The sequence below is a fragment of the Urocampus carinirostris genome, chromosome 18 (assembly GCF_059441175.1).
Source record: "Urocampus carinirostris isolate Australia breed hairy pipefish chromosome 18, RoL_Ucar_1.0, whole genome shotgun sequence".
NCBI lineage: Eukaryota > Metazoa > Chordata > Actinopteri > Syngnathiformes > Syngnathidae > Urocampus > Urocampus carinirostris.
Window position 1 is genome coordinate 12,552,791 of NC_142366.1, and position 25,607 is coordinate 12,578,397.

Genomic DNA, 25,607 nt, shown 5'->3' on the forward strand with positions numbered 1-25,607 from the left:
TGTATAATGCACTTTTCCCACAGCTCAACGAAATGAATGCACAACATATGTGCAAACATGCATTTAACATGAGCGTTGCTTGTGGGGCACACCCTGTAGGTACAACCGCCAGAGGTAATGTGGAATAATATTAAATCTGCCTGGAGAAGCATTGTAACCTTTGTGCGAGTTTGGCAAGGGACTCACCTCCCATATAGAGGGGTTCTCGTTCCAAAGGGCCAAGGTGGGGTTGACCCCTGAAGGGTTCCATGGGATGAGGTGGCCGCTGGGGCTGACCAAAATTATTCGGCATGTGCTGATGAAAACCTCCCGGACCCTTGAAAAACGAGACTTGTTTAGGATCACAATGACTCAAAGGCATTCCATAAATAGTACTCTATTCAATTACACTAAGTTATTACCAGACAAGGATTAAACTGACAACTTCTGACTCTTAGGGATGACATCCTACCACAGGTAAATCATCGTTATTAAGTTTTTTTTGGGAATACGGTAATCACATTCAGTTGAAGAAAAATGTAGCGTCAACGTATGCGGTTCCAGTAACTGGAGAAAGGTGCCAATCAGTATTATCAACTTTAATGCTACTAGGGCCTTGATAAAGCTTTTGAATGTTGAGGCAAACAAGCCAATAGAATTTCAAAGAGGGATAAATGCCCCTTCATCATTGTTTCAAGCACTTGAGCTTTCTGGCCATTGCATATTTTCCATCTATTTTCCATGGAAAAGCTGATAACAAGCGTCTAATCCCTTATTCGAATTCAATTACCTCTCATAACCATCCCCATTGTTCTTTCAAACATTCATCAGTATTGAAAAATTAACCTGCTATTCAACACGTGGCACTTCCACAATTGGGATGCTTGCCTCTTCTAAGCTGATTGTGAAATACTTAAGATGCTATCAAAGCTTAATCCATCTTCATTCTGCAACGGCTTGGCCAAGTTGGAGCATTCTGCAGAAAGCTGAAAGGCACGCCGCGTCCCAAAAAGTTGCTTAACAGAAAGTTAATCAAAGCGGCTTAAAGACAGGAGGGATCATTTCGGGAGCACCTTCAACGTTTTTGAAAAGGTTAAGACAGGCAGGTTTTCACAAAGAGGACGCAGGCGTCTATATAATGGACGCGGCTCATCCTCAGGTCTAATCCGCCATAAAACTGACTAAGGGCATGTTCAATAAGTGAGTGATTGTGAGCTTTTGACAGGCAAACGCTAACCAAGAATAATCACAGGTTCAAGAATGCAAACAGTGAACATGGAATTATTTTTGGGAATTGTGCCTGTTCCTAAAAGGCTGCAAATATGCCATATTCAGCAGCCACAATAATCGGATATTTGATTAGCAAATTTGATAATTACTCATGGGGAGGTTTGGAACTAAGGTAATGAAAGTAGAAAATTATTCAGATGATAAAATTAATGACAATGGACAAAATTAAACAATGTTTATTTTTTTTAACTGTGTTTCTGTTTGCCATTTCTAATATTTAATCAAATACAAATATTGTTAATCTCTAAAATTTATTATATGTATTATTTATCATTAAAAAAACCCTTGTTGAATTCACATAAGTAATTATTACTTATAATGAGAAAAAAAGACCTAATGTGACGGTGATTTTTTTTGCAAGCTTAAATACCTTTTTCTGAATTAATCATCAGATTGCTGTAGGGGCGGGCTGGTATTCCATTTTTAATCTAAACTACATGCCAAATTTTTGGCTGTCAAGGAAGCAGATTGAAAAGCTCCTGAATGCATGATTGTTGTAAATGTAATGCCTGTTATCATTTATGTAAATATTATGTAGATGTTGAGGTACCAAATGTCCAATTTTTGTCTCGTAATTAAAAACTAGTAATTTCAAAACGATGGTAATAAAAAATGTGTTCAATAACTCTAGAGCCTGAACCCACACCCTACCCCCTAGCAATTGGCTCTGATGGGATGATAATGTATGATAATCACGAGCAATCACATGTCCACTGGTAAAGGGAACGATCCCGGCTGATATGACGTGAGCATTTCAAATGGTGTCCTTGGCAACCGCTGCCAAAAAATTCGATTGGCGGCTGGAGGATTGAAACCGCGCATTTCATTAAACTGCTTTCATGCACTGCCTTGCAATGCCTTTGCTAGCATCGCTGGCAGATTAATAGAAAAGAAAGAAATGAACAGCTCCCTGCAGTTACGCTATCACTAACGCAGAAATGAGCCACTTTGGGAGCAGGAAGGCAAAATAATGAAGCATGACGTTGGACGGACACGGAAAATAAAAACATACTTATGTTTTGACATGGATTGGCCTGAGTAGAAAACCGGATGTTAACACAGACCAAATATATTAAAAAAGGTGCTTTCTGGGCAGAGGTAATGGCCACTGCCACTTAATTCCCAACAGTCACTAAAAGGATGAGCAGTCCCCTTTCATAAGAGTGATGACTTTAAAGTCACGTCTGTCATCCCTTGTTAAAATCCTTAAGAAACTGAAATAAAGCTTCTTTTCTAAAAGGGCACTCAAGATATCGGATGTGAAATTCCGCTCAGGAATAAATGCATGTTACAAAGGGGCGAGGGGCCCACCCACCCCCTTGAGCTGTGAACATATCACAATCTTTCATTAACTCAAATACCACTCCTCATGCCTTTGGGACACTTGCAGAAATGGAATTTGAACTGGTACTGTCACTCAACTTCCATTATGTGTTCAGATGACCAGTCTGAGCTTGTGTCCATCTGTGAAAAGCTGGTAAGTCCCAGCGTGGCAGGAACCTCTGCCACCCATCAAAAGCTCCTATAGTGCCTGTTCCAGTTGTGCAGCTTCTATTACTATTTACAAATTGGCCTGAAGATTGCTGGGTCAACTCTACTTTGTGAAATGATACTTTGGCACAACAAAGCTTGCTAGTGTGTCGTGGCAGCTGCCTGAAGTGCTGTCAAAAGGAAGAGAGAGGAGCAGCTGCTACTCACAGGGAATCGTTGAGGACCCAGGGCAGGTCTTGGCTGGCTTGGAGTAGGAGGCATCACGGGCACTGCAATGAAAGGGAGAGTTGGCAGGGAGAGCAAAAACAAACGCGTTATGGTGACACAGAGGTCAGAGAAAATGGCCATAATATGTTGCACAATCAGGGTTGGGTAAGGTTACTTTAACTGGATTACTTTCAATTACTTTTGGATTACTCCAATACCAAATATGCTAAGAAAAGACAAAAGAAACTTAATATGAATAAAATTACTAAATTTTGTGCAGGCTTGGGGAGTAACGGAATACATGGAACGGCAAAAATGATGTTGGCAAGCTGTTTGGATTTATTTTCATTTTGTTTCGGTCATATTTTATGTAAGTTTTGCCGGAGATCAAAGAGATCAAAGCCAGGAGAGAAAGCTTACCACGTGTTGTAAGTCATAATTTTATTCATATTTAGTTTATTTTGTCTTTTATTAACATATTTGGTATTGGAGTAATCGAAAAGTAATTGAAAGTAATCCAGTTAAAGTAACCCTACCCAACCCTGCGCACAATTTAAAACCAGATTAATAAAAAAAGCTGCGTGCAGAGCTTAACACTAGAAGAGAAAATTTAATATTGTGCATTATTGCTGAACACTTGCGGTGCCCCCAAGAGAGGAAAACACAAAATTTATAAATTTGTTCTAATCATTCTAGATTATTTTCAATTTGGTAAAAACTTGTGAACGCCTTTAAAAGAACACAGAATTGTTGGAGTAAAAGCTTAATAATAAATATTGAAAATATTAAAGTTGGAGTGTGTATTGTAAAATTCAGACAGTAAGCTGCGACTTTTTTCCTGAGCTTTTAACCCTGCGGCTTATGCAATGATGCGGCTCATTTTTGCATTTTTTTCTAACGGTCACCTAGGGCGCCACCCGCGCACTAAAGGTAAGATATGTCAAATATATGTGTTGAAAAAGATGCAAGTTTAATGCAACTTCATGCGTTGTGCATGAATAAAACTAGCATGAACACACCCTCATCTGGGAAAAGGTGTTGATCGAAAGGGGGGCGCTAACTACCATATTGGGAAATTCTTTACGAGTATGTTTATTTGTAAACGGAAATAAAGTGGCGAAACGAATTATAAGGAGAAACGTCCAACGAAGCAGAAAATGTTGGAGGCAGATTCCTATTTAACTGTCGGCATTTTCATGAGTTTTGGAGAAAGTATTTGACACAGTTGGATTCAATTGATTGTCCTTGATGTAACAAAGCCATTTTCGTGAACATTCAAAGAAGTTGAAGACGGCCAGGGGTGATTCATCTCAGCTTTATAATTTTTTATCTTGTTTCAGACTGATCGTGATATTTCTCTCTGATGAGTATATTTTGAAATAGTCATCATATTTTAATTCCCAATATGAGGCATGACGTATTTCAGTGACTAGTTACATCGTACAGACACTTATTTGTTTACTAAAAGTCTACCGGCCCACCGGCGGGACCTCGGAAATTTAAGGGGCCGTATATAATTACAATTCTTTCTGTGTACCATCTTTCTTTGCAAATGACTCATATTTCAAAGTGGGCAATTGCAGCTTCTTGTCAGGTGCGGCTTACGACAGTGTTCATTTCACCTGTGAAAAGTGATGAGTCCCGGGGACTCGCGTGCTCAAAAATCTATAAGTCCCAACAGATATCTATGGGTCCCCAAAATTTTGTGTTATCGAGGTTAACATTGTAAATCGGTGACAAATATATAATAAAAATCTATACATTCATTCAATTTTAATCATCAAATTATTAATTCATTTTCTGCATCAAATTATTGTTGGTAATATACCAATTAAAGGGATAACCACAAACCTGTCTTTTTTTATTTTCTCCTTTTATACTTCCTTTTTTTCTTAAACTTCTTTATACAACATAATAATTCGTAATATAATGCATCAAAGCAAGTTAGCGGTTTGAGAGCCGGCTCTCTTGAATGAGTTGAGCCGAAAAAGCCGGTTCTCTAAAAAGAGACGGACTTTTCACCACACAACTCGAGATCGGCGTGCAGACGAAAACTCGAACCGCGAGACCAAAACAACATCTGCCAGACCTGCCTGATGAAAAGTTTGGAGTGCGGTAAATCTTTGTTTAAAAAAATGTAAATCAGGTAATAATGACAATTTTGTGTCAAAAAAGTTGCGTCCCGGGACGCACGTGGATTTGAGACTATGCGTCCCTAGCAAAAATTATGCATCTAGGACGCAGGGAAGCGGGCAAACGAGAACACTGTTACGTATGTACAAAATGTTTTTTCCTTAAAAAATGTACTGGGTGCGGCTTATAATCAGGTGTGCTCTCTAGTCTGAATTTTATGGTAGACACCTTTGACGCAATGAGGCGGTGGGCACCAGCACACAGGTTTTTTATTCCAATTGCATGGGGGGTGGGCAGCTGATCCAGTGGGCTCCATTTACAATGCAAAACATACGCGAGAGCCTGAGGCAGCCAGTAGATGTAATAAGGAGGAATTGGTTTGCTAAAACCAGAGCGGTAAGAAAGTAATCATGTATTATCTTTACAGCACTCTCACTGTATGAAAATTGTAGGTATTATACCATTTTGAATACCAACCTGGTACAGTGGATGGGGCAGAACCTCTAAAATGGGGGTTAATGTGGATGTTTTTCGGTTGTGAAGGCTGCTGTTGCTGCTGCTGGTGGTGGCCGAAACTAGGTGGCGGGGAGCCCATCAGTCGGGATGTGGGCGGCAGAGGTGGCTCCATCTGGGGCTGAAGTGGCGGCGAACGGTGGGTCATGTGTGGCGAGATGTGGGGCGGTTGTCCATGAGGACGCCTATGCTCGTTGAAAGGGTGTGGTCCCCGCGGCCGGGACAAAAGATGGTGGTGGTGGTGGTGGTGGTGCTGCTGCTGCTGTGGATGGGGAAGATGGAGGAGAGGCATTCGGGAGGACTGGTGATGTATGGGGAGTGATGGAGAACAAAAGAACAATACCGGTAGCTGTTTATTTTTCACTAAACATTAAAACGGTATGTTATTTTTTAAAATATCATCTAATTTTACCCGCATTCGAATGTTGCCCCTTGGTTGGAAGTTGTGGTCATTTATTCTCCCCCTGTGTCCTCCTCTCATGTGATGCATTCCAAATCCACTGTAGCCACCTCCCCTACCCCCCCGGCTCCCGTAGCGGTTTTGGCGTTTTTGTCGTTCTTTTTGCTCGTGCTCTATGAGATCCCTTTTGGCCTTCTCTGAAAGTTCTGTTAAAAAAATAAAAATAAATGTAAAGGCGTCCCGTGTACATTTTTTGACATTTGAAAAATTAAAAAAAACTTCAAAATTACTGTACCTAGTGTTTCTGGTATATTTCTCCGCTTACTGCCAGCGTCAGCCAAACGCACAACTACTGCGTCCTTTCTCTCTGATTTGAAGCGGATGCGACCAGAGTCTCCGTCTTCATCCTCGTCGTCGTCAGAGTCCTCCTTTTGTATTGCATCAGGGTTGGCTTCATTTTCAATCTGGGAATACATTAACCATTGTGACATTAATTTTTAATGGAATAAAATTTCTTATGTTATTTTAGTGGTAGTTTAGGATATACCTCTTGCCTATCCATCCCTTGCTGCTGTACATTCCCCAAATTTTCCTGCCTGGGGCCCGATTCCTGGTCTTCACCCTCATAAGCCTGATATTCATCGTCCTGCAGACAATGGTGTTAAATGTCCCATGAGAATTTCTGCAGATTTAAAAAAAGGTCTTCGTCCTCGTAAGCAATTAAAACTATCATTTTTTTGCAAAGAGGCTAACAAAAATGTATAGATTTTTAGAAGGCGTGGTGTAAAACCCCACCCGGCACATCTTCCAAATGCTAATTAGCATAACATTAGGAGCATGGCTTCATTACCATTCCTGACAGCATTTGAAAGTCAATGAGATGTAAATGATGGTTATGATACAGAAAATGTGGGCTAAGCTTAAAAAAGGCACATAAACCATTGCAATCAGCATTTGACAAGAACCCACAGTATATTAATTTTGTGGTACTTCATAAATGACATCACACAACTGGCAAACAGCATAGCATGGGAATGGCTACAGCTCACTTGAGGTGACTTAAGAGGTTATTTAGCAAATTATGTGCGTAAAATACAAATACATATATAGATATAAATATATAGATATACACACACACACATATATATATACATATATATATATATATATATACATATATATATATATATATAAATATATATATATATGGGACAGGGAGGTTGTGGTTCAAGCCTCGACCGAGTCATACCTAAGACTTACAACATTGGTACCCATTGCCCTTGGCGCTCGGCATTAGGGGGTTTGGTCACCTAATGACTCCAAACATATCAGTTGGGCTGAGCGAGGGGGCTGGGAATCCCCTCCTCTGTATCAATCTCCCAGACAGAGTCAGAAATGACTAGCCACCTCCCAACTAGGGGGATATGGCTGTGGTATATATATATACTGGACTGTCTCAGAAAATTAGAATATTGTGATAAAGTTCTTTATTTTCTGTAATGCAATTAAAAAAACAAAAATGTCATACATTCTGGATTCATTACACATCAACTGAACTATTTCAAGCCTTTTATTATTTGAATATTGCTGATTTTGGCTTACAGCTGAAAAAAACTCAAAAATCCTATCTCAAAATATTAAAATACTTCCTCAGACCAAGTAAAAAAATAATTTTATAACAGCAAAACTAAATCAAACATTTGAAAATGTCCATTGATGCACTCAGTACTTGGTTGGGAATCCTTTTGCACGGATTACTGCATCAATCCGGCGTGGCATGGAGGCAATCAGCCTGTGGCATTGCTGAGGTGTTATTGATGCCCAGGATGCTTCGATAGCGGCCTTCAGCTCATTTGCATTTGTAGGTCTGGTGTCTTTCATCTTCTTCTTAACTATACCCCACAAATTCTCGATGGGGTTCAGGTCAGGGGAATTAGCAGGCCAATCAAGGACAGTGATGCCATGGTCAGTGCACCAGATACTGGTGGTTTTGGCACTGTGGGCAGGTGCCAGATCATGCTGGAAAATGAAATCCTCATCTCCATAGAGCTTTTCAGCAGATGGAAGCATGTAGTGCTCTAAAATATTTTGGTACACAGTTGCATTTACTCTGGACTTGATGAAACACAGTGGACCAACACCAGCAGCTGACATGGCTCCCCAAACCATTGCTGACTGTGGGAACTTTACACTGGATTTCAAGCAACTTGGATTTTGCTCCTCTCCAGCCTTTCTCCAGACTCTGGCGCCTTGACTTCCAAATGAAATGCAAAACTTGCTTTCGTCTGAAAAGAGGACTTTGGACCACTCTGCAACTGTCCAGTGCTTCTTCTCCATAGCCCAAGTCAGACGCTTCTTCCGTTGTCTTGAGTTCAGAAGTGGCTTGACCATGGGAATACGGCTATTGTAGCCCATTTCCCGGACACGTCTGTGAACTGTGGCTTTTGATACCTGGACTCCAGCTTCAGCCCACTGTCTTTGAAGCTCCCCCAAATTCTGGAAGCGGCTCTTCTTCACAATTTTGTTAAGGCTGCAGTCATCTCTCTTGGTTGTGCAGCATTTCCGGCCACATTTTCCCCTTCCAACAGACTTTTTGTGGATATGCTTTGAAACTGCACTCTGTGAACAGCCTGCTCTTTGAGAAATTTATTTTTGTGTCTTACCCTCCTGATGGAGGGTATCAATGATGGTCCTCTGGACATCAGTCAGATCAGCAGTCTTCCCCATACTTGTGATTTAGTTTATTGAACCAAGCTGAGTGATTTTAAGGCTCAGGAAACCCTCGCAAGGTGTTTCGAGTTAATTAGATGATTCAGGTGATTAGTTGAATAGCCTACTTGTATACTTTTTCATGATATTCTAATATTTTGAGATAGGATTTTTGAGTTTTCTTAAGCTGTAAGCCAAATTCAGCAATATTCAAATAATAAAAGGCTTGAAATAGTTCAGTTGATGTGTAATGAATCCAGAATGTATGACATTTTCGTTTTTTTAATTGCATTACAGAAAATAAAGAACTTTATCACAATATTCTAATTTTCTGAGACAGTCCAGTATATATATATATATATACATATACACCGTATTTTCCGCACTATAAGGCGCGCCGGGTTATAGGGCGCACCCCCAAAAAATAGTTTTTGGTCCTATATCTTCCATAGATAAGGCGCACCGGATTATAAGGCGCTACAATGGGAACGTCGACAAAACAGTCAGATGATTCAGTCAAACTGATTACCCCCTTAACATTCCCAAAGCTTGCAAAGAAGCAAATACGTGTCGTAGACACGTGCGGATGCGGTGTCCGTACGATGTCACTCAAATGCATCATTTCAAATATCATTCAGAAGGTTAAAGTCTTGGGATTCAAGAAATGCCAACCATTCCTTAGTTTCTATTTTCTTTTTCGCTCGCAACTTTACTGTGCATATGACAATAAACACTTGGAATTGAGTTTAATTCACTCAACTCATCACAGCAACATCAAGATCGTTCTAAAACAAGATACCGGGAAAATATAAAGCCGCATAGCTCACCTAAGTTCTCACGTTCAATAATGATACGCAATCATGGTCTTCTTACAACCGTGAGTGTAGTAAATCCAGGAGAGTAAAATGTTTACAAATACAGACTAATGAAACAGGTTTCTTTATGGCGTAGTTTAGCAAGCTTGCCATTCAGTCATCTTTTTCGGCCAGTTGCAGGGTTTCTTTTGGCCCTCTAGCCTATCCGAGGCTCCGAATAACTTCAGCCAATAGCGATTGATTTAACGGATGATTGACACATCTTTTTCGGCCAATTGCAGAGTTTGTTTTGACCCTCAAGCCAATCCGAGGCTCCGAATAACTTCAGCCAATAGCGATCAATTTAACGGATGATTGACACATCTTTTTCGGCCAATTGCAGGGTTTGTTTCGGCCCTCTAGCATATCCGAGGCTCCGAATAACTTTGGCCAATAGCGATCGATTCAAATGATGATTGACACATTGGTTAGCCAATGAAACGCCAGTATATAAATCCCAGCATACACCGCGGACTACTCCACGTTTGGGAGAAAATCGAGTCGGCGGCTGTTGCGTAAGTTGCGAGACCTTGCGATTTAATATTGAGCCATATATAAGGCGCACTGTATTATAAGGCGCATGGTCAGCTTTTGAAAAAAATTAAGACTTTTAGGTGCGCCTTATAGTGCGGATATATATATATATATATATATATACATACACACACATATGCAAAGGTTTGCCCCCCCCCCCTGATCATTTTCAAGATTATCCTTTATAAATCATTGAAGAGTGGCAACATGGAAGCCTCAGAAAAACTGTGAAATGACCTGAAAACAATGTTTGCTCAACATCATGGTTTAGGGGAAGGGTCTTAAAAGCTAGCTCAGAGATTTCAGCAGTCAGTTTCCATTGTGAGGAACAGAGTGAGGGAATTGGACGTCCACAGGCACAGTTCTAGTTAAGGCCCAAAGTGGCAGGCCAAGAAAAGTATCAGATAAGCAGAGGCGAAGGGTGGTGAGAAAAGTCAAACTCAACCCACAGACCAGCTCCAAAGACCTACAACATGATCTTGCTGCAGATGGTGTCACTGCGCATCGTTCAACTATTCATCGCACTTTGCACAAGGAGATACTGTATGGGAGAGTAATGCGGCAGAAGCATTTTCTGCGCACATGCCACAAACAAGAGTCGCTTGAGGTATGCAAAATCACATTTGGACAAGCCAGATTTATTTCGGAATAAGATGCTGTGGACTGACGAAACTAAAATTGAGTTATTTGGACATAATAAGGGGCGGTATATGCATTGCGGAAGAAGAACACAGCATTCCAAGACAAACACTTGCTACCCACAGTAAAATTGGTGGTGGTTCCATCATGCTTTGGGGATGTGTGGCCAGTGCAGGTACTGGCAATCTTGTTAAAGTTGAAGGTTGCATGGATTCCAGTCAGTATCAACAGATTCTTGCGAACAATGTTCTAGGATCAGTGACAAAGCCGAAGTTGCGCTGGGGCAGGATACTTCAACAAGACAACGACCCCAAACACTGCTCAAATTCTACTAAGGCATTCATGCAGAGGAACAAGTACAATGTTCTGGAATGGCAATCTCAGTCCCCAGACCTGAATATAATCTGTGGTGTGGTTTAAAGCGGGCTGTCTATGATCGGACATCAAACCTGACTGAAGTGGAGATGTTTTGTTATGAAGAATGGTCAAAAATACCTTCAACCAGAATCCAGACCCTATTTGGAAGCTATAGGAAGCGTTTAGAGGCTGTTATTTATGCAAAAGTATGATTTACTAAGTATTGGTGTAATTATTCTGTTGGGGTGCCCAAATTTATGCACCTGCCTACTTTTGTTTAAGTAAACATTGCATATTTTCTGTAAATCCTATAAACTTCATTTCACTTCTCAGATATCACTGTGTTTTTCTACTATTTTTTATATTTAACTGAAATTGCTGATCCGAACAACCAATGATTTATAAGGAAAATATTGAAAATGATCAGGGGTACACATATACACATACATATACACACACAAATACATATATATATATATACATATATATATTTAAAAACATATACATATTACATACATACATACATACATACATACAGACAAATTGAGTGCTCAGCCGCTACATATTCATTGATGCAACTGAAACGCGGAATCTACCTGATGGCAGGCACACGGCAAAACAATAGCTCCTCTGTTCACTATGAATCAAGCAGGAATAAAATTTAAAGGAAAATGCTAATTGGGATTTTTAAATGTATTAACATTGTGTTTATTTTTACTAATTTTACTTTGTGTCGTGTTGCTCTTTCACGGATGCCTGTAATCAAACATCCCTAGCATTCCAATCCAACGTTCAAATGGTGACACAATGAGTACCCTTCATGGCGGCGTAGGACTTGCTTGTAATTAAAACATTGAGTCTCATAAAACACACCCTCAAATTGGCACAAATAAGGGCACGCGCGCGCACGCACGTGGTATGTGTATGGCGACACGCTTTGATAGAGTTCCCAACAATGGTAAATAAGAGTACGAGATAAGAATAAAGAAAAACACTAGCTCAATCAGGCAGATGGACAAGTATGCCCTAGGGGAAAATGTGCTCTGAATTAATTAATTTGGGTTTAAGTTATCGATGACAAGAACAGTCAAATTGTCAAAGGCAAGTAATTCAGGGACCTTGGATGGATTCATATTAAAATGATCATCTCCTCTAGAATAAAATTGAAGTACTTAAAACCTAATGGAGATCTATGGTATTCTTTAATAAGACGATTCGGCGCATTCGGGAAGAGATTTCTAATGACGTGTAAATACATCACGTCAACGATCTAGAAATTAAAGATGCGCGGGATTGTGGCTGTCTAGGATTTTTTTTTAGTTTTAGTGATTTGTCACTTGATCATTTTACACAGCTAGTGAGTACGGCCAAACCGACTACCTGCCTGTTTGACCCACTTCTGGGCTTGCTGATTTAACATTTTTTCGGGGTCTTTGGCCCTTCAGTTCGAAATATTATCAACATATTGCTCTCCTCAGGTGTGCGACAATAATGACAGCGGCTTTTGGGTCCACTGTCATTAAACCTATGCTTAAACGACGCAACCTTGACCTGAAAAGCCTATGTAATTATAGACCTATCTTTTGAAAGTACTTAAAAAGTTGTGGCACAGCAGCTGGATTATTTTATGTCTGAGAATAATCTTTTTGAATTTATGCAGTCAGGATTCAGGGCTAATTACTTTACAAAGACAGCCCTGTTTAAAGTAACCAACGATCTTCTCCTGGCAATGGACTTCGGCGCTTCATCACTGTTGCTGCTGCTGGACCTCAGTGCTGCCTTTGACAATGTGAACCATAAAATCTTACTAGATTGACTGGAAAAATGGATTGGTCTCTCAGGAACTGTACTCTCAGGGTTCAGATCTTACCTCCCAGATAGGATGCATTGTGTTAGATATGGTCATCTGACATATGAGCCCTACAGTGTTACCTGTGACGTTCCCCAGGGCTCACTACCCAACTGTACCTCCCAATGGAGGAATCTGGCCCACTAAATTATGAAAATGTGAAGGACCTGCTCACTGAAATAAAAAGATGGATGACACTTAACTTCTTGAGCCTTAACGCTGATAAGACTGAAATGTTAATTATTGCTCCATCTAAATGCTGTGACTTGTTCTCAAACACTGCGCTGAACATTACCAAATACCACCCAGAGTAAATCGGTCAAAAAATATAGGTGTTACATTTGACCCTAATGCGTCCTTCCAGTTACAGGTTAAGATTATCAATAGAACAGCTTTTTACCATCTTCGCAAGATTGCAAAAATGTGCCCTATGCTATCCCAGCCTGATGCTGAGATTATAATTTGTGTGATTGTTACTTTCCGTCTTGATTACTGTCATGTACTACTCTCCGGTCTCCTGAAGTCTAGCATCAAGAGCCTGCAGATGGTAGAAAAAGCCATAGCGAGGCTCTTAACTGAGACCAGAAAGTTTGATCACATTACCCCGATTTAGGATGTCCTGCATTAGCTCCCAGTCATCTTAAGATGTGATTTAAGTTTTCTGTTAGTATTATATAAAGCTATTCATGGAGTTGTCCCCTCATATCGTTCAGATTTAATTTCCCCCTATGTTTGCTCAAAAAATGCTGGTCTACTGGTGATCCCAAGAGCCAAGAAGAGCTCTGCAGTTCAAAAGGGTTCTTCATTTGGGCCCGGGTGCTGTGGAATACTCTGCCCCATTAGATTTGACTTGCAACCTTAGTAAAACAGTTTAAATCTAGGCTTAAAACACACTTATATTCTATAGGTTATGAATGACCTATGTTTCATGTTGACAATGTCTGTGTATTGTTTTGTTGAAGCCCTTGCAATATCCATTGCAGCCTGGTCATCCTGGAAGGGGGATTACCTTATGTGAGGTCTCTCTTAAGGTTTCTTCTTTTTTCTCAAGCCGAAGTTTTGACTTTTTCCTTGCCTCCATGTAGGTTTTGGATCAGAGGATGCTGTAATAATAGCCTGTACATCCCTTTGAGGCCTATTGTGATTAAGGACTACACATATAAACATGACTTAATTTTTCTGAAACTGAGATTGCCAATCCATCTTTAAATTTAGAAACTTGTTTGAGGCCAGGCGTCCCAATACTTTAGTTCAAATCTATAAATTGCCTAACAGGATGGCATCTTGGTTTAATAGACCATGGCGGACATCCACACACGGATCGACGCTTATCTTTGATCCTCTTAGTGTGGAGGGGAGCAAATAAAGAGAAGCTTACCATCAATCATTGGAGACTTGTATAGTGGTGTCCTCATGAAGGTCAATAATCTTTTCACCTGTGTGACGCTGTTATCAGATCCGCATAAAAGCCCCCATCAAACAGGCACCCACCCTCTTGCACACATTAACCTCTGCAACTGGCACACAAAGCGTCTCCTCACTCACTCGGAGATACCAAGGCCCAAGGTCACAATAGCTCTCGGTTGAGCATTGCCTCTGCCAAACAAGTCGTCAGCGGAAACGTTGTTGGTGTGATGGAGAAATTAACTGGCAGCGAGAGGAGATAGCAGAAAATAAAGCAGAGACCGACATCTCCTTCTACCTAACAGATTTTCAATCCTCCGTGTCACCTAAACTGGGAAAGAGATCTCTCACAAACACAATAAGCCTAAAAGCCTTCCATAAGTTTAAAGAAACTAAGATCTCGACATCATCATCTAAAATACAACGTAATGGGAATAAGCATGATACAAAATGGACAGTAGAGAAGTCCTAGATTTAAATCCCAGCAAAACTACTCTAGTTTTTTCCGTCCATATCAAAAAGCGGATTTGGACTGATGTGATCTGAACTCACTTGAAATTCTCCATCGATGGGCTCATTGATTTGAATGTCGAGCACTTCATCTGCGGTGTAATCAACTCGTTCTTCAATCTCGTCGTCTCGGTTGTAGTCCTCGGTGTATTCCTCTTCCCCTTCGTCTTGTGCGTAATCAGGCACCTTGCCCATATTTTCGTAGTCATCAGCGCCGAGATTGACAGCGTCGTCCATGTAGTCCGTCGTTTTCCCATGCATGTTGAAGCTATATGATTCGTTTAGGTAAGACAGTATAGTGATTCTTAACAATGAGTCTTTTATTAGACTGTGTACACCAAAATAGTTAGTCAGTAAGATTAGAGTTAAACAGGATCTACTGTCAGTGTCTGAAACAAAAAATAAAGCTTTTTAATTATGAACACATGTATTAAAAGGTAAAGGTAAACAAAAAATTAAGTAGGTTAAAAAAAACAGGGCATTTACCGCAAATGTGATAATCAGACTTCCTAGTTTGATAATGAAATTAATTTCTGTTTCGCTAATGTTAACATTTTAAAGCTCCAATGTGTAATATTACACCACTAGATGTCCCTGTGTTGTCTGGTACAAGCGAGGTCCAGTCATACGCTGCAGAGTGTGGCAGCAGGATGCCAGAAGAACATGGCGCTAATCCAAGAAAGGATTCCACGGTGTAAAAGAAATACAAATTTCTTGACCTATATTATATATTATATATATATGTATATATATACATATATACCAGTAGACATTGGTATGATAGTGTATTTTTGTCTATTTTAAAAATCTTTGGAACGGTGTGGCAGGTAAGTCAGTTGTTGTTTGCAGATGACACAGCGCTTGTGGCTGATTCTGATGAAACATTGAGAAGGTTGGTCATGGAGTTTGAAAGAGTATGTGATAGGCTTAAGTTATGCGTGAATGTTGGGAAGAGTAAGGTGGTGAAGTGTTCACGTGATGGAGTGGGCATGGCGTTAGAAATAAGGTTGAATGGACAGGTGCTGGAAGAAGTTGAAAGACTTCGGTACTTGGGGTTGTGATGTGGCTGCAGTTGGTGGAATGGAGTGTGAGGATTTATTGCACAGAGTGAATCAAGGAAGCAAGGTTTTGGGTGCTCTGAGGAGAGTGATGAGCAACAAGACTATGACTATGGATGTTAAGAAGGGACTGCATGAGAGTGTGATTGTGCCGACTGTGTTGTATGGTGCAGAGACTTGGAGCCTGAACGCAGATTTGAAAAGGAAATTAAATGTTTTTGAGATGAAGTGTTTGAGGAGTATGTTAGGAGTGAAAAGATTGGATAGATTGAGAAATTAAATTGTGAGAGACAGAACTGGAGTAGTAGTGGTACTGAGCAAGCGTGTGGATAAGAGAGTACTCGGGTAGTTTGGACACATGGAGAGGATGGATGAGGAACGAGTGTTGAAGAGGATCTACGGAGCGGAAGTAAATGGAAGGAGACAAAAAGGAAGGCCGCGATTGACGTGGATGGATGGTGTTATGAGTGCACAGCAGGAAAGAGGTCTAAATCTAGTGAAAGCTAGAGTTATTGTTGGTGATAGGAATGAGTGGAGAGGTGTTGTAAAAGGATAGTGGGATGTTTGGACGTGTTCTAAGGGATAGGCAGGGCACCTTTATGATGCGGCAGGGGCAAACCTGTGAAAGCTGTCGGGCCCTGCTGTTGAACAAAAGAGTGTGTTGTGTCACCCTGACCTGAGTGACATGGCCACTTTCGTGTGTCCCGTTTCATCTGGAGGGACGAAAGCATGACTAACTTGGGTGCCGAGGTCCTTAACTTGTTTGGGTATTTGGGCATTTGGGTTGGCTATGGTCCAAAAATGTTTGTGTGTGTTTTTTGCCATTTTTTCCCTTTTTATTTTCTTTGTTATTGTATGTGTTTGGCTTGCTGTCGGTCACCCCTCTGCACGGATATGACCAAGGTAGATAGATGGATAGATTAGAATCAATGTTTTTTGTACCACTGGGAAGCCCTTAATATTACACACAGTCCCTTTAATTACATGGGCAAATCCTGAAACCAGTTTCCTGACTTTTCAACACAACAGTTGATTCCACATCATTTCAGAATTTATTACAGCTTTTTATGCAAAAGCTCACCATGGCCTCAAGGCTTGCATATATTTTTTTCAAAAAATCTATCCAACTTGGAATTTCAACTTGCTGTTTGCAAGACCACGCGGGGGTTGAGGATTTGTAGAGACTAGAGCAGCAACAATGAATCGATAGAATAAAAATCGATGATTCAAAGCGTTGGCAACTAATTAGTTCCTCGATTCGTTGTGTCGGGCGATTGCGTCACTCAGCATGTAGCGGAGCTAGTCACGTCAGACGCATCGCGAGTCAGCGAGCATAACAGAGCGGGGTGGAGTGAAAACTCAGGCACTATTTTCAAAGGCTACGGTAAATTCAACTCATGAAACATGGCAGACATGGAAAACTGTTCGACCAAAGTCAGCAAAAGTGTGGAAGAACTCAACAAAACACAAAACCAAAGAAGTAATATAGCACAGGAGCACCACAATGGTGAGGCAGCAATCCAAATTTAAACCAAAACATGGAGTTACTGGGGAGGATGAAGTGGCCGCGTGAGCCACTACATTACGGGGTGGCAGTGGCTCAGGAGGTAAAGCGCTCGTCTTGGGATCAAGAGATCGCAGTTCGAATCCCGCGTTACATGTTGAAGTGTCCTTGGAAAAAATAAGACTCTGAACCCCTAATGCCTCCAATAAGCAGGTTAGCGCCTTACATGGCTGCACAGCCGCTATTGGGAAATGTGAATCACATTGTAAAGCGCTTTGGGAAGTCTTCATTGACTTGAAAAGCACTATATAAAATGCAGATCATTTCATTACCGGTAGTTGCTTTTATTCATTTGTTATTTGCATTTTTAAGTGTGGAAACATAACCCCGTTTCTAGTAGCTAGCTAAAGTTAAAGTTTGCATTTCAGCTGATTAAGTACTGCGCTCGTGTGTGGGAGATTTTTTTTTAGCTAAATCATCTTAAGCAGTGCTTAATTGTGCTACATGAAAAAACTCAATTTTCACACAATGGTGATGGATTGAGCATCAAGTTTTAATTTTTATATTTTCTGTGAATGATTAAGTGAGGAAACAAAACATTAGTCTCTGGTCACTTGCCTGATGTGCTAGTGTTTGCCTGTTAGCTTAATAGTGTATGAGGGCGGTACTTTTTATTTCATTTAATGAAAGAATGAAGTTTATTTGGGCACAGCACCAAAAATCAGTACCAACCACTAATTAACAAAAGCGAACAGCAAATTATTTGCACCCAACACAAGAAAAGAAATCAGCCGAACAATACAATAATATCATAAACATGTGCCCGAAGGGAGTAAGCTTAAGCAGTGTTTAATTTTGCTTTATAAAAAAAACTCAACTTGCATACAATTGTGTTAATAGGTTTAAGATTAAGCATGAAGTTCTACTTTTCTGGCAAAGTCTAGGTGATTAATGTCTCCTTGTAAATATTGCCATAATAATACTTGTACTGTGTTCTTATCTCAATGGAAAACAGCAAACAATGACAAGCTTCATGATGAGAAAGACACATCATGCACGCCTCAGCAAGTAACTGTAATCACGGAGGTCCTCATTGAAATGCTCATATTTGGGCATTGCAAGGCAAAGTTATCAAAGAAGGAAGAGTGAGTGAGTTAATGAGCAAAAGCGAAAGTTGTTACTTTTTGCTTTTTAATGTTGAAAATCACATTACTGGGGTTTCACATTTGCATTTGTTTCTTGTTCCAAAATAAATTTTATGTATTTTGTTTGTTATTTGGCAAACATTGGTTTTTTTATTGTTTAATATTGTGGAATATTCTGTTTGGTGCACTATTTTCTCATTTGTCCACAAAAATTTCAACATTTAAAATAAGAAGACGATTCATCGAAAAAATAATTGTCAGATTAATTTATTATTAAAATAATCGTTAATTGCAGCCCCTAGTACAGACCGACCCAGGCACCGAGGAGACTCACGAGCCGCCGCCGTCAAGAGGACGGGACAGAATAAGAGGGTCACGCACCCCCCTCCCCTCAAACTGGAATTGTCCGGGGTGGCGGAGCAGCACGCTGCTGCAATGGGTTAATGATGACAGCTAGGTGACGCCATGAAGAAGGTCTGCACCCGACTGCTGCGGTTATCACCTCAGCGCCCAAACGCCCCCGCCACGACAGGTTGCGGACATTGGCTGGGCGACCCCGTGACGGAGGTCCGCGCCAAACTGCCACCGTTACCCTGCAGGGTGCACCACCGCCACAGCAAATAGTTTGGGCTTCAGCTAGAAGACCCCCTTCCCACTCAATTCCTGGTTCAACCAGATCTGGATTTTCTGACCGGCACATTGCTTTTATCGGTCAGAGATTGATAAAAGTCAGAGAAAATTAAGAAGAATTTTACGATACAACATTAGATTATTTTGTTAGTTGGTTTATTATACAGTTATTAGCTTTATCACGCAGATAGGACAAGGGAAAATAAGACGTTTGAGGGTTACATTTAAGACTTAAAGAAAAAATTTAAGACATTTTAAATGCCTTACTTTGCGGTTACCCAATTTAAAACTTTTTAAAGTTTTTAAAACCTTGAGGGGAACCCTGAAAATGTTTTAAGCAGCTCAATTATTAAAATTAATTTGTCTTTTGCCAAATAAATAATTCAGACAAGATCAACAAAAAAAATGTCTGCCAATTTATGCCTATTACCAGCCCTAACTGTTGAAATTCAAGGCGTAAACTTTAATCTGTGAGGAGGCAATCAACAGACTCACCTTGTGTGTTCTTCATCGTCACTCTGTAGAAGAGCATCATTCAGCTCTTCGTCTTCATCTTCAGAAAGATTCTGGAGGAGAAACAGTGTTTAAAACATGAATGGAAATGTAAACATAAACTTCTTAGGCTTCGCGTATTACCTTTTTACCAGATGGTGAAAATTCTTCCAGCAAATCTTCTTCAAAGTCACTTTTGATGAAAAATCCATTAGAAACAGATTAAGTATTTCAAACTTCTGAAAATGATCATTGTCATTACAAATCTTTTAATTGCAATTTCACATAAAAAGCCCATTTGGATCATAGTAATTTTGCGTAACTCATACAAGACAAAAAAAGTTTCGACCAGTGGGTGTGACTTACCTTTCAATGTCGTCATCTTCACCCCTCCTCCTTCGAGAACGCTCTGTTCCAGGCTTGTCATATTCGTCAAATGATAAATCTACACCAAAATAAAACACAGTAAGATGCCCTCCTTACAGACACTACATGTGTAAGATTATATACAATTGACACAATGTCAGCTTATCCTTTTAATCAGCGCAAAATATTCACGATTTTTGATTTTACCAAATCTGCAAATAACAATTATTTGAGGTTTTCACAGAATAATTTGCATCAAACCAGTAATACAATATTTTATCGTTAGCGTAGATTGAAAAGAACCAGCGCTCAACTTAAACTATTTCAATATGTATCTGCACTGGAGATCAAAATTAGAGAACAATTTACAAACAATTGAATAATTCCAAAAAATGCCATCTTCACTGCTCAACAGTTTAAGGACATTTTTTTGTGTCTATATCATGCTATTACAACACTTTTTTAATCAAATTTAAGGGATTTCAACAAAAAAAAAACTGTATTTTGCCAAAAATGCACTCATCAAAATTAGAAAACACTTCCAGGTGCCTCCCACTTAATGGTGCTTATCTAGCACACAGTGCTAATTTCCTTTATTATCTGTCAATACCTATTTAACTAGCTTCCTAACTGCATATTTCACTGACATTCCAAGATGTCGGGGTGTTCTAAAGTGACTGAAAGCCTACGGCAGGAGGTTGTCCACATAACAACAAAAGGGACGATCCTATTAGCCATAGCAAGACAAGGTGATTGTTCCAAATCTGTGATTTTAAGAATATTGAATCGTTACGAAACAACAAACTCATTCAAGTTGCCCAAGAAACCTGGTCGTCCACAGAACACAAATGCAAGAGAGGACAAGTAACTGCAGAGGAAGCCAATGGGTAATCGTTTCCACACTGCAGCTGAAATCGCTTACCAGTTTAGTGCTGAACATTGTAAGGATTTGTCTCATCATTTAAGAGCATTTGGACTAAAGGCCCACTCTACAGTAACGGAACTCTTCATTAGAAAAAAAAAAAAAAAAAAAGCTTGACTGAGCTTTGCTGGAGAGCATGTTGGTGAGAATGTTATGAGCAGAATTAAACCAGAGCTGTGTGGGAGACTAGTGCCAACCTGTGGCCGCCATTTACAGCAGAGGCCTGTACACTTCTTAATAAATGCTGACTGTTGTAACTTTCAGAATTGTTTTCCATGCCAAAACCGTTGTTATTCTTGAGTTTTTATTAGTGTGTTCCATAATTTGTAACTATTACTGTGGAACTGTGCAGCCATTTGAAACCATTTGTGATTGAGGGCTATACAAATCACTGTGGCTTGGTTTAATTTTGACGAGTGCGTTTATTAAAAATGTTTTTTGTGAAATGCCATTATTCATTTTGTGAACAAAGTGTCGTAGATCCAAGAAATAGACACAATAAAATGTAATTTTACTGTGGGACAGTCAAAATGACATTATTTCGAAATTGTTCATTTTTTGATGAGTAGTAATTTTGATCTCCAGTGTATCTATCTATCAATCTGGACCACATTTATATGCGCTCTGTGAATATGATTACATATTCAGTGACACATTTAAATAGTCGAACACACACACACACACAAATAAATATATATAAATAATTATTTTTTCCCCCCTCATATATATATATATATATATATATATATATATATGTGTGTGTGTGTGTGTGATTTATAATGATTTATTTTCGTTCTCATAAGCCTTTCCTGCCATTTTTGTGCAGTCGATTGAATAAATGTTCTGTGCAAACAGTCCTTGACTTCCGCAAAAACATAGCATGGTGCATTAATCTGCATATTTTTGTTTCATAAAACATTTATCATTGCACATTTGCTTTCGATTTTGCATGACTTAAATATCGTACATTTCAAAGTGAACGTGACATACAACCTGGGCAAGACAGAAGTGCTGAGGTATTACTTCATACTCCACGTACGTAAACGTAATACAAATATAAACAATGCACTGAGCAGTAATTCAAAACTGACAACTTAAAAAATAACCATTATTAGTTTGGATGAGGCAATAGCAATAAAACAATGAATGATCAACTATTAAATGACAGTTCGGTATTTTAACAACGTTATGTCAAACAAGATACTTGATTTAATTTCGAAAAACTAAATCTCATCCACCTGCTCGTATACTAAAAAAATAAAATACCGGACTGAGTTTATATTTTAGACTTAGGTTTATTCCTACAAGCATATATTCGTTTTATTTGTTAACGTTAGCCTCTAGGCTAAGGTAGCCTAGCATCCCTTAAGGAAGAAAAGAGCCGCTTACCCTCGTCATTAGCCGACATAATGCTTGAGCGCTTTCCGTTTGCAGAGTGAGACTACACAGCTTGGGGTATCATTTGGTATTTGCTTAGAAAGACCACATTTCGATAAGGAGAATATTTCTAAGAGTGGCCCTTGAGACGCGACGAGGGAAAATTTGCGCCGCTCAAAATATGCTAAGTGCTAACTAGCAGTGCACAAACAACATGGCAGAGCACTGTGCTTCCGTTCCCAGCAAACCATTGTGCGTGGGAAGCAACAGCGACCTCCCTCGGCAAGGCGAGGAAAACCAGACAAGTTAAACCAAGGGCACACAACCCTTTTGAAAAGGGGTGTCACATAATACCAAAAAAACGCTCTCAGGGTGCAGGCGATAGATTAGAGAGAGAGAGAGAGAGAGAGAGAGAGAGAGAGAGAGAGAGAGAGAGAGAGAGAGAGAGAGAGAGAGAGAGAGAAAGAAAAGAAAGAACAGAAAGAAAGAGGAGAGTGTGAGAAAGAGAAGAGAGAGAGAGAACAAAGTATAAAAGGGAGAGAGAGGAAGAAAGAGACAGAGAGAGAAAAAAGAGAAAGAAAGACAAGAAATGGCCAAGGAAGCGAGAAAGAGACAAAGAGAAAAAAGAAAGAGGGAGACATAGCCGGAGAGAGAAAAAGGCAAAGAGAAAAATATATACTGTAGAAAGAAAAAAAGAGAAGGAAAGAGAAAGAGACAAAGAGAGAAAGAATGAGAGAGACAGAGAAAAAGAGAGGGAAAGAGAGAAAGAGAGAAATAGATAGGGAGAAAAAGAAGAAAGAGAGAGACATAGCCAGAGAGAGAAAGAGGCAAAGAGAAAAATAGATACTGTAGAAAGAGAAAGAGGGAAGGAGAGAGAAAGAGACAAAGAGAGAAAGAATGAGAGAGACAGAGAAAAAGAGAGGGACAGAGAAAAAGAGAGTGAAAGAGAGAAAGAGAGAAATAGATTGGGAGAAAAAGAAGAAAGAGAGATGAAGACAAAGAGAGAGAAAAAAAGAAAGAAACAGAGAAAGGCACAGAGAGACAAAGAAAAAGAGGGAAACCAAGAGAGAAAGAGAGACAAAGAGAGAAAAGAACGAGACAGGGAAATAGAGGACAAATAGAGAGATAGAAAGAGAGAGAAGAATAAGAAAGAGGAAAAACGGAAAGAAAGACAAAAAAAGAGAGAAACTGAGAAAGTGAGATAGAGAAGGATATACAGCTACAGTGTCTTTTTTGAGTGGCGCCTTGCTTTGGCTACATCAGGTGGACATATTTAAAACTGCTGCTCATTTTTCCCTTGCATTTCTCTTAACATTGTCTTGCATGCTGGATGCAATCTGTTTGTGGTAAAAGTATGTTGAATTTTTGCCATTTTATTTGTAAAATTGTTTTACAATACATCATACCTGGAGAAAATAAAACTCTTGGACAGTACACAGAACTCAAGAAGGAGATCTTCAAGTTGTTTGAATCCCTGAGACAAAATGGATATGTAGTGTCCTAGCAAAGTTTAACAGAAACAAAAGATAAATTAAATTACGGCACACTCTCCAGATTGGACAAGCCAATAAACATGTAGGGTCAACTGCTTCCACAGGTCGATGTTCATGTTTCCTTCAATTTATTTTAACATCTTTAATGCAACATCCATTGCAGCCTGGTCATCCTGGAAGGGGGATTACCTCATATGCCATCCTTTCTCAAGGTTTCTTCATTTTCCTCAAACTGAGATTTTTTTTAGTTTTTCCTTGCTCTGATGTGGGTTTTAGATCAGGTGATGGCTTGATAAGAAAAATCTGTAGTATGTGCAGCCCTTTGAGACTCCTTGAGCTTATGTAATTATAGACCTGTGTCAAACCTACAGTTTCTGTCAAACCTGTCAAACCTACTTGAAAAAGTAGTGGCACAGCAGCTGAATGATTTCATATCCGAGAACAATCTTTTTGAATCAATGCAATCAGGATTCAGGGCTAACCACTCTACTGAGACAGCTCTGATTAAGGTAACCAATGATCTCCTACGGGCAATGGACTCTGGCGCATTATCACTTTTGCTGCTGCTGGACCTTAGTGCTGCTTTTGACACAGTAGACCATAATATCTTACTAGAATGGTTGGAAAAATGGATTGGTCTCTCAGGAAACGTCCTCTTATGGTTCAGATCCTACCTTTTAGATAGGACGCACTATGTTAAATATGGTGAAATGACATCCGAGCCCTTTAGTGTTACCCGTGGTGTTCCGCAGGGTTCTGTGCTTGGCCCCCTTCTCTTCAGCATTTACATGCATGCATGTCAGGTTAATTGGCCGGTCCAAATTGTCCCTAGGTGTGAATGGTTGTCTTTCTTTGTGTGCCCTGCGGCTGGCTGGCAACCAGTTCAGGGTGTCCCCTGCCCACTGCCCGAAGATAGCTTGGATGGCCTCCATCACCCCTGCGACCCTACTGATGATAAGTGGTGCAGATGATGGATGGATGGTTATTACTACGTTGTTACTGTGTTGTTATCATGTTACATGTCGTAATTATTAGAATTTTGTTTGAAATAGGCTCTGTCAATTCCAAAAACCTCTTTTATAAGGGCAGTGAGTGATTTACATCATAATGTAATTTCGAAAATAATTTTGGAAGAATTGATCATGTGTTTAAAAATGCTGATCACGTCAACGCTATCAATATTGATAAAATCTGTTTATGTGGCTAGTCAGAATTTTGCCCGACTCATAACAAGTTCTTTATAAGGAAAATGATGCATTAAAAATCAGAACATCTGTTTCTATTGATATATTTTTAGAGAAACATTGATTAACCTCCTTGCTGATCACTTTTATTGTACAAATGGAAATTTGCGAAACCCAACCAAGTCAATCAATAAATCAAGAGTAATTTACATATATCAATCACAGGTTAATTTTAAAAGAATAATGTTAATGATGTCTCATGTTAGTTAGAAATCAAATTTCTCTGACATTCACAATGACCCATCACTGGTGTGCTTTTTTTAAGAATTCTCAGGTACTCTTGTGTTCTGAAGGGGGTACTCTTGTGCCCCCTGCTTAGACTAAATATAAAATGCTCTTTTTTTGATGGACCAAATATTTTTCTCTGATATACGTGCACTGATATGTTTGTTTACATATTTTCAAAAGGCTAAATCTAATTGAAGCATAGTATAATTGTAAATTCAGGAGAAAGGACATTGTCTTCTTCTACACTTGCAATGAGTTGAAGTGCTCGGTTAAAGGTTA

At 39.6% G+C, this 25,607-nt stretch overlaps 1 protein-coding gene across 3 annotated transcripts in view; it reads right to left on the reverse strand.

Annotated features, from left to right (window-relative positions):
- Nucleotides 1–22,624, reverse strand: part of rbm33a (RNA binding motif protein 33a) — a 43,654-nt gene extending 21,030 nt beyond the window's left edge. For 2 of the 3 annotated variants that reach the window (XM_088322110.1, XM_088322108.1), the window contains exons 1-11: nucleotides 22,376–22,624; nucleotides 20,065–20,143; nucleotides 19,843–19,891; nucleotides 19,702–19,772; nucleotides 14,912–15,137; nucleotides 6,561–6,659; nucleotides 6,309–6,477; nucleotides 6,026–6,219; nucleotides 5,578–5,914; nucleotides 2,968–3,029; nucleotides 187–316 (exon numbers count right to left, since the gene is read on the reverse strand). In XM_088322110.1, coding sequence (XP_088178236.1) covers nucleotides 187–316; nucleotides 2,968–3,029; nucleotides 5,578–5,914; nucleotides 6,026–6,219; nucleotides 6,309–6,477; nucleotides 6,561–6,659; nucleotides 14,912–15,137; nucleotides 19,702–19,772; nucleotides 19,843–19,891; nucleotides 20,065–20,143; nucleotides 22,376–22,394 — 1,435 coding nt within the window. In that variant the 5' untranslated portion in view covers nucleotides 22,395–22,624. The remainder of the gene's footprint in view (nucleotides 1–186; nucleotides 317–2,967; nucleotides 3,030–5,577; nucleotides 5,915–6,025; nucleotides 6,220–6,308; nucleotides 6,478–6,560; nucleotides 6,660–14,911; nucleotides 15,138–19,701; nucleotides 19,773–19,842; nucleotides 19,892–20,064; nucleotides 20,144–22,375) is intronic. The other variant, XM_088322109.1, reaches the window with a different exon arrangement.
- Nucleotides 22,625–25,607: the final 2,983 nt, after the last annotated feature.